Source organism: Thamnophis elegans, chromosome 5 (genome assembly GCF_009769535.1).
Source record: "Thamnophis elegans isolate rThaEle1 chromosome 5, rThaEle1.pri, whole genome shotgun sequence".
In the NCBI taxonomy this organism is placed as follows: domain Eukaryota; kingdom Metazoa; phylum Chordata; class Lepidosauria; order Squamata; family Colubridae; genus Thamnophis; species Thamnophis elegans.
Window position 1 is genome coordinate 51808414 of NC_045545.1, and position 14380 is coordinate 51822793.

The 14380-nt window shown below is 36.5% G+C and overlaps 1 protein-coding gene across 1 annotated transcript; it reads left to right on the top strand.

The window, feature by feature from the left end:
• The first annotated feature begins 2163 nt into the window (after positions 1 to 2163).
• On the top strand, positions 2164 to 6882 carry BTG2 (BTG anti-proliferation factor 2). The gene is made up of 2 exons (XM_032218118.1): positions 2164 to 2548; positions 4118 to 6882. Exons 1-2 carry the CDS (start codon positions 2377 to 2379, stop codon positions 4453 to 4455), a joined length of 510 nt encoding a protein of 169 aa, XP_032074009.1. The 5' UTR covers positions 2164 to 2376; the 3' UTR covers positions 4456 to 6882.
• Positions 6883 to 14380: the final 7498 nt, after the last annotated feature.

A 14380-nucleotide genomic window follows, 5' to 3' on the forward strand; every position in this document is an offset into this window, starting at 1 on the left:
AGCTGAAATATTCTATGTATCCAGGAGTTACTATTTTTAAATGAAAGGTGCTTACTACTGAGCAGACACCTACAGACTGACACTTCATGCCATATTCTGTTCCTGTTTGACAATCTGGAAGAAGCTGTTCAGGATTTCACAATACATGGCTGTGCTGTTATTGTGTCTATTTATAGTTTGACTTAATAGACAAAGGGTGTTCATAAAAACAAATGCAGACTCTTAATAAAAATGAATATAGTCTGACTTGCAAAAGATGGAAATATTTAATTGTCTGTGAACAGCACAATTTGATAGTATTTAGCATCTTGATAGAATTGTTGAACTTTTACTTAAAAAGTATCTGTGAGAAATATTCAAAATGCTATTTGTATATATAGACTAGATTTAAAAAATAAATTTTGACAAGACCAGTGAAATATTGGAGAAAGACAGAACAGTTAAGAAAGTGTAAATAACAACACAAATGCCTAACTTAATCAGAATGGGATAAGTTAATCCATGAATATAATATTTGGAATTATTCTGGTTGAAATTAACATTTTTAGAAGAGGAGTTAAAAGATTAATGTCCAGAGTGACCAATCATTTGTGGAGCTTGCTGATTATTGCTAGCATCAACAGAGGGATAGTCGCATGATCACGTGAAATTGTATTATCACTTTATGAGATGATGAGATCACATTTGGAATCTGCATCCAGTTCTGGTCACCACAATACAAAAAAGATACTGAAACCCTAGAAAGGGTGCAGAGGAGAGCAACAAAGATAAGGGGGATGATGATTAAACCATATGATGAACAATTGAGGGAACTAAGTATGTCTAGTCTGACAAAGAAAAGGATAAGAGATGATACGATAGTCTTCCAGTACTTGAAGTGGTATTGCAGAGAAGAAAGATTTGATTTATTCTCCAAAACTATCTAAGAGCAGGACAAGAAGTAAGGGATGGAAGATTATTAAAGAGAGATATTTAATCTTTAGAACTAAGGAGAAATTTCCTGGCAGTGAGAACAATTAATCAATGGAATAACTTGCTTCCAGACATTGTGGGTGCTCCATCAAGTGGAGGGTTTCAGGAAGAGACTGGACAGCCTTTAGGCCAGGGTTGCCTGCTTGAGTAAGGGGTAGGACTGGAAGACCTCCAAGGTCCCTTCAACTCTATTATTATATGTTCTATCTTCTAACCATTATTCTCAGTAGATCTTCAATTTTAGTGTTATTATATAATGAGGGTAGGCAACAACTTTATACTTTTGAGTTCCAGGGGGAAGAAGTTGAGTGAAACAAACAAAAACATAAAGCTGTTTATGATCAGCATTTATGCCTTTTGACTTGAATTCTGGATTATGTTTTGTGTCTGTGCTCAACTTATTGAGCTAAGCAACATAAGCAAGTGTAGAGTTTTAAACATATACCATTCAATTGTAAACTCAGCTTCAACTGATACAATCTTTTACAGATTCAAAATTGCTTATTCGTCGTTCACATCTAGTTTAATTCATGCTACAATGTTCCAGAGAAACAAAGGCGTGAATACAATTTAAATTAAAAAGCATCTCCCCAGACAATTTATTCTTTTAAAAGAGGACAGCCTAACTAACATTATTCCCACACATGAATCTGAATAATTTCTTGAGTAGCAGTAACCTTAACCTATCACAACAAACACAACAGCAGACTATATTGCTATCTTAAAGATTAACAGATGTATCCCAGCACAAGCTGCTGTGAGGTCCATCCCATTTTATTTTATAAAGAAAGGAGTCTTTGTAAAATGGGTGAACAGACAGACGATATACCTTTAATATATTTCAGTTTGGGAATACGGACCCGTGGACAAAGTCCTGATTTCCCTGTGGTCTTTTGATAATAAGTAGCTGCAGTAATTATTTGTCGAACTATTAAACTAAAGCGCTTCTGAGAAGACAAAATTTCTCCCCTGCTAGGCAAAGTCTTATTAATAGCCCCAAACCAGTAGCTTTCTCCTTCCCCTCCCCCCTCCAGCTGCTTTGACCATCTTCTCAAGGCGTGATTTTCCCAGTACTCGCGTCACTACTTCCACCCTGCTGAGGTCACTTACTATTAGCATATCAAGGAAAGCTCAGCCAATCAGAAGCAAGCCATCCAGTGACGGCTACACTTTCCAAGATTATTAAGAGTCCTGTTTCTAGTAGGAGCATGTCAAATAGAAGGCGAGTGGCGGACGTGAGAGAAGCCTTCTCAAAACCCATCGTTAAGCAGTCGCTTCTACCGCAGGCGGGTCAGCCACGAACTGCCGGACCGGCCAATTACTTCACCGTTTCCGTGTTTGTCCCCTTTCTCTAAGCACTGCGGAGTCTTTAGGGCACCGAACTAACTTTATACGAAGCCAGACATGAGCCAAGGCCAGCGCTGGAATGGAAGCTACGTTAACAACAGCCGGGCGGATATGGTACCGGAGATCGCCGCCGCCGTAGGCTTTGTGTCCAGCTTATTCCGCACCCGCGGCTGCGTTAGTGAACAGCAACTTCAGGTTTTCAGCGAGGCTCTGGAAGAGGCGCTTACAGGTGAGAAACGGCGCCTTCTTGAAGTGTATCCGAGGGATCTTTGGCCAATCTGGGGAATTAAGCTTAATTTTTCTGATCGTTGATTTTCTTTTGTCTTCTTCCCTTTCTTCCCTTTAGTTTTAGTTTAATCTTTAGTTTAGTCATCTGTGAATTTCCTATCACACAAAATACTTACTTTCAGTGTTCAATATTTGCCTGTCCTTTATTTGTAACATTGTCCTTTAATTGGAGATTTTAAAAACAACAACAATGCATTCTTTAAAATATATGTTCCTGTAATAGCTACTCCTGGATAGCAAGCATATGTCTAATCCAGACTAGTGACAAATTATTCCCCCACCCAGCAGCACCAATCTGTTTTTTCCCAACATTATGAGAATAAGAGCTATAATCTACTGCTTCTAGAGGCACCACATTGGGAGTTGTTGCACTGCAGCCCCTTGATTGAAAATGTGTGCCCTAAATTAGACTGGGAAAAAGTGTCCTTTGTTCTGGTGACCAAGGAAACTATATTTTACTAGATCAACCTAGATAGAACAAGGAAACTAGCTTTCATAGTCCATTGGGAAGCGACTTTGCAGAGACATCAGGCTCAGCAAAACAAAAGGGAGAAATATAGTTGAAGTCCTGGGATAAGAATGGAATGATTGGGTATTACTGCTCTAAACTTTTAAAAGTCAAATCTGAAGGGTTCCCCACACAGCCCCTTTAAAAGCACAGTTTCGTCAAGCAGGCCTTACTTTTCCATGTCAGGGAAAAAGTGCAGAATTTCAGGCATGCTACTTAAGACTGCAACTAGTTTCAGGTTACAGGGCTCTCTTCATCTGGTTACACTAGTGTGCTATTAAGTATAAAATATACTCATAAAGGCTTTATTATGGGATAGAGCTGTATACTTTATTATGGGATAGAGCTGTATAATTGAAGTGCAGAGGGAGGTTGCTCTGGCTATGTACTAATTGCATTGTCTGCTAAGGAGATTTTCAGTAATTACCAAAATGCTATGGATAATGCATTTAGTTTAAACCTTTTGGACTCCCTGCGGGTTTTGGAGTTTTTGTTATTTGAGTTAAAAAGGCTATGTATGTCCATGGTTTAGATAAATTGGTTTTATCTAAAACCAAGGGATTATTTTACAGTTCTTATTGGAAATGTCTTTTTCCCCCTCAACCAACAATTTAACTCTTCATTGTGCGGCCATTCTATAAAAGAAAGGGACCTGGAGATCAGAGGCTGGGTCATCTAGCAGAGATACCCCTAATGCATCCTAAATTGTGAAGGGATTCTACCAGATGAGCTCTAAAATTCCTTCCATCCTTATGATTTTCTAATTCTAGAACTTTAATAAATTGCTTGGGAAAAAAGAGAGTTTGATTAGATTGGACAAAATGAGAGTTTGATTAGATTCAACCCAAAACTCATGATAGGAGCCTCAACTTTTTAAAAAATGCATTCTGCCCTCAATTTTGGCTGAATGTTCCTTTGTGTATAAAATATATTCTATTTTTGTTTGTCCTTTAACTCCAGTGATCCCTTATCATTTGTGATATTTTTCTTGTTCCTTTGCAGCGCATTACAAACATCACTGGTTCCCCGAGAAACCATTCAAAGGGTCTGGCTACCGCTGCATCCGTATCAACCATAAAATGGACCCTATCATCAGCAAAGCAGCTCGCCAGATTGGACTCAGCCTTCAGCAACTCTACCAGCTCTTGCCCAGTGAGCTCACACTCTGGGTAGACCCTTATGAAGTATCTTACAGAATAGGGGAGGATGGATCCATCTGTGTTCTGTATGAAGCATCGGTGGCACCTGTGAGCTCCTACGGGATGCTCACCTGCAAAAATCAAATGATGCTGGGGCGCACTAGCCCTTCCAAAAGCTACATGATGACCGTCTCCAGCTAAGCACTCCTTGTTATCCTTACTTTGCCAAGACATGGGCTACTGTATACCTCAACTTGAGGATGTATTTTTTTTAAAAATGAAGAGCTATTTATATATATTTTTTAAAAAAGGAAATCCAAATTGAAATTCAGTAGCAGGCACTACTCTTTTGTAGAGTGGTGCTAAGGTGCCTTTTAAAAGCTGTCTGCAGGCTTGCAAGTTTATTAAAAAAGCCAATATCTACCTAATTAGCATTCGATTGACAATTCTGGAATGTTGACCTGCCTGTTTGGGAAATGCAGGGTTAAAAATAAAAGTACAGGGGCTGGGCAGGACTTAGCACTTTTAAACAGTGACAAATGATGGGATAAATGCTACTACAACTGTGAATCTACAGGTCAGGATGGTAGTAAGTAGTAAGAACTGTGCATATGGTTCACAATAGTATGACTTCATTCTAGCCATGGTATTTTTTCCCATAAAATATTCCTTTTCAAATGGTTATACTGACAAGCCACTACATCACCAGCTTTATATCATGTTCCAATTTTCAGCAACAGTTTTGTCTTTTTATGGCATAAACATTTTATTTAGATACCCAGTCACAACAGCAACTTTCTTTTTTTGTCCAGTGGGTGATGGCTTGCTAAAAATCTGCCCATAATTTAGCACAAAAACCCAATTTCTTTCTGCACTTGATCCTAAATTTCATGCTCATGTAAAATTCCTATTGGTGCCCGAAGGTGTGGTTTCTGTATATGGAATTTTGTTGATAAAAAGGTTCTAAGATGTGATCTGTGTAACTGGCTGGCTGGTTACTCTTAACAGTTAACTCCTGTCAACAAAAGTGCAATGGCCAGGCCACTATGAACTATATCTACTGAAAGCATGCTTTCACCGCAGTTTTGTCTATTCCACTGCCTTTAATACAAACTTGTAAAATTCCTGACAATGCTGCCAATAATTGTGGAGAAGTAATTACAAAACCAGGACACTTAAAACTTTTTTTAAAGTCTTGAGAGCACATAATTGGCTTGGTTTTTTTTTCCATTTGCTTCTCCAGAGCTCTTCCCTTACCTGTTTAAATTGAGTTATCAGATACTGTGCAATAAGGATCCTAATTTGGGTACTCGGACGACAAATTATTTCCTATTTGCAAAATGACTATTCTCCTGAAAACTACTCAAATAATTCCTAAAATGTCCTTGAATAGTCAGAGATTGGAGTAGGCAATGTAAAATCTACAATGGCATATCTTTTATGGGGTATGAAGGTTTTTGCTTTTTCTAAAAAGAACACATTACAATCACCCCCCCCCCCTTTTTGGAAAAGGCATGAATTTGCTAGGGTGTTCTCTTCCTGAGCAATTCCTATTGAGATGGAGAGTTTTGCAAGGGACATGGTTAGTCACCTTGTGAAATTTTGGTTCATTTCAATGGTTGCATAGATACACTTAGTTGTACCCCTGATTTTCCAACATTGCAATGTTAGCCTGATTTCTTCCAATTTATTATGTAAAGCTCTTGTATGTAGGCCAGAGCTTATGTTCATTTATTACAAAGGTTGTAAAGCACTAAAGTCCCCTATGAGCTAAAAAAAAAACTTAAAACAATAGTGCTGCCACTCCGTTACCAGACTTGTGCAATATTTGGTGGCACAAAGGGAAACATTTTCTGCACTGTAGCTTTCCCCTCTCAAGACAAGTTGCTGTTCAAAGTCTGCCCAAGAGCCTTGTTCCTTCTCTAATATTGTAAAACCCAATAGAAGTGGGAACTGTAAGATAGCTTGAAACAAATGTTTGTTTTGCTGTGCTCCTTGCCTCTATTTAGAATTTCCCAAATGCCAGTAATTGGGTTGGTGTGCTCAAAGCAACTCTGATTACAGGTATATTGATGGTTCCCCTTAGTCCTTCATTACCATCAAAGTGTTCTGTAAAAACCAAATTGTTATTCCATCTCTTTTGTTTTTCTTTCCCACTATCCTTGAAGAATTGATAGAGAAACAGAAAAGGTTACCAAATATCATGCTGTTATACTTGGCATTGAATCTAGTATAAAGGTTTTTTCCCCCCACATTAACACAACCAAATTTGGACACAATCTGTTGTGTAACTTGTGCATGTAAAAGCTGTGAATTGATGTGTGCTCTTTGTTGCCTTCGGATTCTAAGTCTGATACAAACAGTGCTGAAGAACTGTGTACTAGAAACTGCCTATGGGTTGTGAATGTGTGTCTTTTCTGCCTCTTTTTCAAAGATGTTTGCAAAACTTGAGCTGGACTGTTGAGCGGGACCTAGTTTCATAACTGGTGAAAATAATACCACGTTTGTAAGCTATTGTGTGGGGGAGGGATGTTTGTTGTACAATGGTGTTTTTATATGCAAAATGTACAGATATATTGAAAAATGTACACTTTTGATACTTTAATAAAATGTAGCAATTTAAATACATTGTTGGAAAGATCAAAGGAATTGGCTCATCCTTTGTAAAATGAGGTCCTACTTGCTCGTTCTTAAAAGAATAACCTGATGATGGGAAAGCAACTGTCTATCTGGAAGCAAGAAGAATCAAAGCAGTGGAATCATTACTTTTCTTCTTCAGACTGAGAAATACAAAAGGAAAACACAGACAAAATTCTACCTCCTACAAACTAGCAAATTCTGGCCCTTTGATAGGGTCTTGTGTGTGTTTTTCTTTTCCTCAGTCTGTGGTTTCTCTTCTAGAGAGACCCATTGGAAATGAAATTGGCTAACTCAAGTGCTGGCCTTTGTTTACTGGGTGTTGAGAAAGCAAAGACATGGGAGCATTGTGCAACTTAAGGCCATCTTTCTCTTTGGCTTTGATGGCAGTTTGTGACATTTTGTGGTCTTCGGTTGATGTCCCAAGCACTAGGAGTATTCCTGAAAGTTTTAAAAGAATGTGTGTATGTGTGTATGTATGTATTTAGGACATATGTCTACTACACAATTGTTTGCGCATAGTTGAAATGCACATAACTGCCTTGGGTTTTCAAGTTGTTTGCAACCGTACAAAATGTGACTTCTAGAATTTCTTTGCAGTTAATTTGAAGTCAAAATTGAGATTACTTTCAGAAATATATTTGGTGCATCTACCACATTTATTTTATTCTATGATTAATTTATTTCTATTTAGGACAGCTTTCCACAATTTAACATAATTATTTGTAGTTCACTTACTGATCATAGTTGTGGCATAATGATGTGTGAGTGTAAATTTTATTATTTCTTATCACATTCCTGGTTTTCTTTCTTGTCTCTTCTAGTACACTAAATAATATAGAGAAGTACAAGGCAAGAGCAGCTAAAACAAAAAAGAGTACAGCTCAGGAGTTGACCCCACTCCAAAATTATTTTGCTTGTATACAATACTGACACTGACTCTATAACCATATTTAAACCATCATAGCTTAAAGTGTGTGAATGAAGTCTGAATAAAAATCTGTTTTCGATGCACACAAAACCCAAAACAGAAACTTCAGATTCATTTGTAGATTATGACAATTGCAATTAACTTCGTGCACACATGCATAATCATTTGAGATAAGAAAAAGTATCTGGTAAACAGCTAACTAGCCCAAAAATATGCTGTATGATAGGATTGACTAATAGACAGTATTCTGTTAGGACTGCAGAAGATCTTGCAAGTCCCTAATAGACATAAAAGTTAATGACATAATTGTGATGCCAGTAAGTAGACAGTCCTGTAGGTCTACATACATGCAAAACAGTGGAAGCAGATAGTGGCACTCCCCAAAAATAAAATACATTGAAAATTGCCTTAGACATGATCTTTTATACAATAGTTCTTTTAAATAGTACTTTATCTGGAAGGATATTATATGAGTGCTGTTACTGTTTCCAGTTAAAATCCTAAATAATTCTTTAGAGGCTCACAATTTGGTTCTCACCTGCTATTATCTTTGTTTTCACCTTTTCCTTATAAATACTTATCTACATATAGATGCAAAACTTGAGGTTGTATTTGTATAGTTTGAAAGTACAAAAGAAACTTAAAAAAATACAACCCACATTCCTTTTATCAGTTGTCATGGAAATAACAGCTGGATGTCTACTGTAATTCTATTTTTCCCATCATTATGCTGACTTTCTTGCCAAGACACTGCAATTTCAAATAACTAGTTAAGGAAAGCCTTAGAGGACTATTCTTTAGGAATTGCATTCTAAGAATAGAATAGAATAGTAGAAGTAACTAATGACTTTTGTTAGTTTAACCCATAGGCTGTAACAACTTTAAAATATACAATTAAAATGATGGAGAAACTACAACTAATAAAATATATGCACATATATAAACAAAAGAGATGAAAAAAGATTAAATATGACTAAAGTAAAATTTACTTCACAAATTTCCAGAGCAGATTTACAAATGATGAAAAGAACTTAAAAGTATTTTCCTGTATTTTAATGAGACTCTTCATTTTGATTTGAATTCATACTTTAAATAAAACCTGTAAATTGGGAAGTAAATGGGATGTAAATTTGCCATCATTTACTTAAAAACACAAATTTCAGTAGGTTTCCACTTACATATTACTAAATTTGTTTCAGCCAATATATTATGCATCCTTTTTTGCAGAATAATAGGATCTGGCACATAAAAATAAAAAAAAATGTATCTGCCCTGTAAGACTTAGTACAGTGCCTGATACAAGATTACGACTGCCAAAGACAAGCATGAAAATAAAATATTTGATATTTGTACTTTTATTACAGAGTTTAGTATTTTGTAAATAAGCATTCATCTCCATTTATCACTGCTGCTTTCAACATAGGCTTTCACGCCAAGGGGAAACTCAATTTGATTATGTACCGTATTCTATTTGTATCCCCCCTTTTTTGTTCTAGATGGCATACATAATATTTTCTTCTTCCATTCCCTCCCCCCCCCAACAACAATCCTATGAGTAGTTCTAGCTAAAAGAATGTGACTAGCTAAACACATCAACATGAGTTTTTATGGTTGAGATGAAATGAATTATGACAAAATCATGCAAATATATCTGTTTGCAACATAATATGCATTAATTTATTTAAACAAACTCTGCTTTCATAAGATCCAATTACATTTCTGACCTGACTTATTTTGGTCCTGCACAATAATACATTTTTGGGTGACAGTTTATAATTGTGCCACTGAAGCTTTACAGCAGAGCACATCATTTGCATCTCTCATTGAAGCACAACTTTGGGAAAAAGAATCCTGAAATATATTAAGTAGATTATGTATTTATATTCATTTACACATTTAACAGGTTTATCATTGCTTGTTTGAAAAGTTCATATTCAAGAGTTTAGAATAAGATACTAAAAAATAGGTTATCTTTTTAACAATTCCATATCAGACCCTAGTTTAAATCCTTCTCCTTAACTTATGAAATAGGGTCTCAAAGGTGCTTTTTCAGGAGGCAACTGGTCTTCCTTGTTTTTTCTTCGAAGAATGAGATTTTTGGATGAGAAGCGAAACGTCTTCAAACAAAAAAGAAAAGAAAATCAGAAAGTCCAGTTGCCTCCTGAAAAAGCACCTTTGGGACAACCATGACCTGGATGCTAAGAATCTCTACAGAGTTATGAAATAGGGCTTTCTTTAATAATGGCTGATTACCAATAGTCCTGTAGATGTCAAAACTTTATTAAAATTGAGCTAGACTCAAGAACTTCCACCTGATATAAAAGTTGTGTTTGCGTGAACAATCTCAGTTGACAGAATGGTTCACCATGATTTATCTGGAGTCACTAGTGAACAAAGCTATTAAAAATTGCAGTTTTATGCTCATACAGTAGTTTTTACACAGCATTTAACATGATTCCCTCAGCTTATTAACATTCTGCTGTATCAACATTTATCATGCTTGTGTATGATTCTTACAGATAGATGAAGTCCATTTGAAAGTCCATTAGTAATGTTAAGGGGATTTTGGTCTGCAAAATGTTATTGCTATTTGAGTACCTATCCTGAATTCATGAAAACAGTGTCCTATGTAGCTGAGGATCTCAAATTGACAAAAGCTTTATGTCCAGCTCTTTTGTTCTACACTATGGCTCTGAGTCTAAAGTCCATCATAGATAGTATTTATCTACTGCTAAAACTCTTGTGTCAGTCTGATTGTAACCTTCAAATGGATGAAAGAGTATGTTATAAAACAAGAAAAGAGCAAGTCCCTTAAATGGGTTAATTTACAAAATGTGTGCAAAATATGGATCCCATTGCACATATGTGATTAAAATTTAGCAAAGTTGTGGCCACTTCAGTGCTGCTGCATTGCTGTGGTCATATGATCATTTCCAACTATCTGTCAGCTTCCCACAAGGAAAATCATTGGGGAAACCAGCAGGGAGTAGAAAGTCCCAGGCTGGCAAGCAGTAAGTAGCTGCTGCCAGATATGGAATGGCATTAGGGATGTGCAGGGTGTGAGAGAAGTGCCATGTTAATCAGTGAGGGTGCACGGGGTGCTCAAGGAACTGCATGGATCAGAGATGGTACATGTTAGTGCAAAGTAGGTACCATGTGGGTCAGGGAGGTGTATGAGGATGCAAGAGGAGCACAAGAGCATCAGGTTGTTCAGATAAGGTCCATGTGGTTGTACAAGAGGCACTGCATGGTTGGGGATGGTGCAAGGGTATGTGCAAGAGGCATCATGTGAGTTGGGGAGTGTGTACAAGGGGGTGAAGGTGTGTGTGAGAGGTACTGTGAGAGTTGGGTACATGATTTGTAGGTAAGAAAATATCTCTGAAGAGATGATCCAAGAGGTCATGAGTTGTCTACTGCTGATATGTACTTAGAGATAATTTATGTGAGTGTAATCTAAAGCCAGTAATTCAGAAGGAGTTTCCAGTTGACTTAATTAATAAGGTATAGGATGCACCCTGTATCTCTGTCCCCATCTATGTGAGGAAATTAATGGATTCATATGCTGAGCTGTCTTCTGGCGCTCTTTTCTATTATTCTATGCCAGGCAAGCAGTTTAAGATTAAATTAAGCTCCAAATCAGATGCCCGATTCAATTTCTACTTGATTCAGTAATTTTGATGGCTGATCTGTTTTTCCACATGGTCAATATTTGGTGCATAATCTCTTCTTTCATAATGCATACAAGACAAAGAATTTCATGTCATCTCATTTCAGGAGGCCAGTGGATTTGCTATGTTTATTTGTTTTTACATAACTGAGAAAATGATGTAGGAACATTCCTGCTCTTTCAGGCATCCTAGTATGTTCTACAATAGTTATCACACCATAGTGTCACAGCCTATGGCTCTTATTGGTTTTTTTGATGCATATTATTGTTTAGTATGATTATGATTGGTTTATACTGTTAGCAAAATAATTTCTGTGATACATGGGTAAACATTTCTATTACCAAAGGCATTTATAAAGCATGGTAAATGATATACACAACATGTTTGAGTTTCTTGGAAGAAGAAGATACACACACACAAATGTCTGTTTAAAGAATTGCTTTATGGAAATGAACAATGCAACCAACAAGAAATTCCACAAGCAATTACCTTCTTAATCTGTGCTTGTATTCTGAAATAACACAGTTTCCATAATAACTCAACAATCCTGAAAGTAAGAATGCTTACATTCTAGAATTTAGAGATATGCATAATTGTCAAGATTGTGAGTCAACTTTTTAATTTTTCTTTACTTCCTTATTCCATTTTTCTTTCTCTCCAATATATTGTTCAATCCTGCTAGATACAAGGATTCACCATTTTTGGTAAAACATCACGCCAGCAGATAACAAGTGGGGTGAAAGATACATCATAGAGTAATCACTTATTTTAGGAAACTGCTCAGAGAGTGTGAGAAATTATTCATATACACAGCAGGGGAAAAAAATATCATTTTGTGTTAATTGATGATAAGAGTGGTTCCTTCCCTTCTTATTCATCCAATATGAGGGTGGACATGTTTACCCCTGATACTGTATGCATAGTGGCAGTTCTTTATGAAAGGCTGTTGGAATAGCCACTGGGAATATTGCCAGTGCATGACTCAGTGGGGCAAGGAGGACAAGGCTGTGCAGTACAACAGCTTGTCCCTCACGTAGTCTTTCAACATGTGACATGGACTGAATGAATAAATTCTGGGGCCAGAATCATTGTAGTGAGCTGCTTTATAGCCTCCTGAGTTCATAAAGAATATAGATGCATGTGACTTTCACATTCTTATCTATTCCAGGAAACGTCTCCACCCATATAACACTACACCACAGTCCACTTAGATTATATATGTTTCAATTTATATCTGTGGGATAGAGAGAAAATGGCCCTTACAAAAACACTCTTCAAAGTTTAAATTATACAGGGTGGTGCCTAGTTTTGTAAAGACACCCACATAATCTGTAAGTAGCAGAAATCCCAGATGAGTCAAGAAAGGAGGAGTAAAATAGGACGTGGTTGGGTGGAACAAGTCACATCTGACAATTTCTGACCAGTGTACTTGTACAGCAGCATCTTATTATCAGCTCTTACTAATCAAACAGTGATACTGTATGCAAAGGGATTTGTGAGAAATAATAATGGTCCTATTAATAAGAGAATATCTTACTTTCAAACCCATTTTCAGACATGATTTTGATATTTTTTTATAAAATGTAGATTAAAATGGTTATCTTCATTTGTAGAGATGAAGAATTGCGCTTATTTTGTCACATGCAGAATGATTTTCAGTCTTGGTTTCATCTGGAAATGAAAAATACAGGTGTAGGTTTGCTTTACCTGGAAATCAACTAGAGTTATGTATAGCATAGAATGTATCTCAGCAAATCCTGATCCTTTACCTGATTCTGGTCATCCTGGAGGTAGAGCCAGTCTGAATGCCTGAAACAGTTAGGAAAACATGCTCCGTAGGAAAATAAAAAGCCAGTTATTCCTTTTCTTCTTCTTCTATCCTTGTTTTCTTTAGATTGCATGAAATTTACAGGCAAAGTCTCATGATGGAACTAATCATTTCTTCAAGCAAATCTGTAACATTCACAAGCTATTGATAGTCATATATTCTATTATTTAAAATAACTGTGAAAATTCACTTCATAAGATATAGTTTGTTTACTCTAGCTTAGCATAGTTTATGCTCTATTGAGAATTGATGTAGTGTGTATTAGCCAGTCTTATGGATTATTTAACAAGCCTTGGTTGCAACAACCATGATTTAATGCAATATGTTAATTTAATCTATGTGTGGGCGCTCCCCCAGAGAATTTGTATTTGAGAGTTAATGATCATAACAGTGAGAGTGTAGACTGGTTATAATGCTCCTTCTTAAATCTGCAAATAAATTTATGTCCTTAAATATTTACTAGGGAGCTGTAATCCTCACAAGTTTACATTACAACTACTGCCTTAAATTTTAAGATGCAAAAGATTTTTTTTCTGGATGCTGCAAGAGACCAACGTCTTTATCCATGAGAAAACTCCTTAAATCTATTATAGCTTGTATAGAGTGGAGTAGAGTAGAATGGAATGGAATGGAATGGAATAGAATAGAATTTGGAAGGGATTTTGGCAGTCTTCTAGTCCAATCTCCTGCTCAAACAATTTCAGACTAATTGCTGTCCAATCTCTTCTTAAAAACCTCCAGTGATAGGCCACCCGCAACTTCTGAAGGCAAACTGTTCCACTGATTAATTGTTCTCACTATCAGGAAATGTCTCTTTATTTCTTGAATCTCTCCTTCATAAGTTTCCATCTGTTGCTTCTTGTCCTGTCCTTCAAGGGTTTTGGAAAATAGGTTCTATTTATATTGTAAAGTTGTATGAGGGACATAAAGTGTGTGGAACAATGTCTACATTTCATTCCTTGCCTTCCTGTGGATATCCATGATTCTCTGTGTTATATTGTTTATATCTCTCTATACCAAAGAGGTATAACTGTATTTATGTATAGTTTGGGGATGAAACCA

Excerpts from the sequence above, each read along its gene's own strand:
- BTG2 (XM_032218118.1), top strand. The coding sequence starts at position 2,377 with ATGAGCCAAGGCCAGCGCTGGAATGGAAGCTACGTTAACAACAGCCGG. Across the intron at positions 2,549-4,117 it reads TCTGGAAGAGGCGCTTACAG|CGCATTACAAACATCACTGG; the intron begins GTGAGAAACGGC and ends GTTCCTTTGCAG.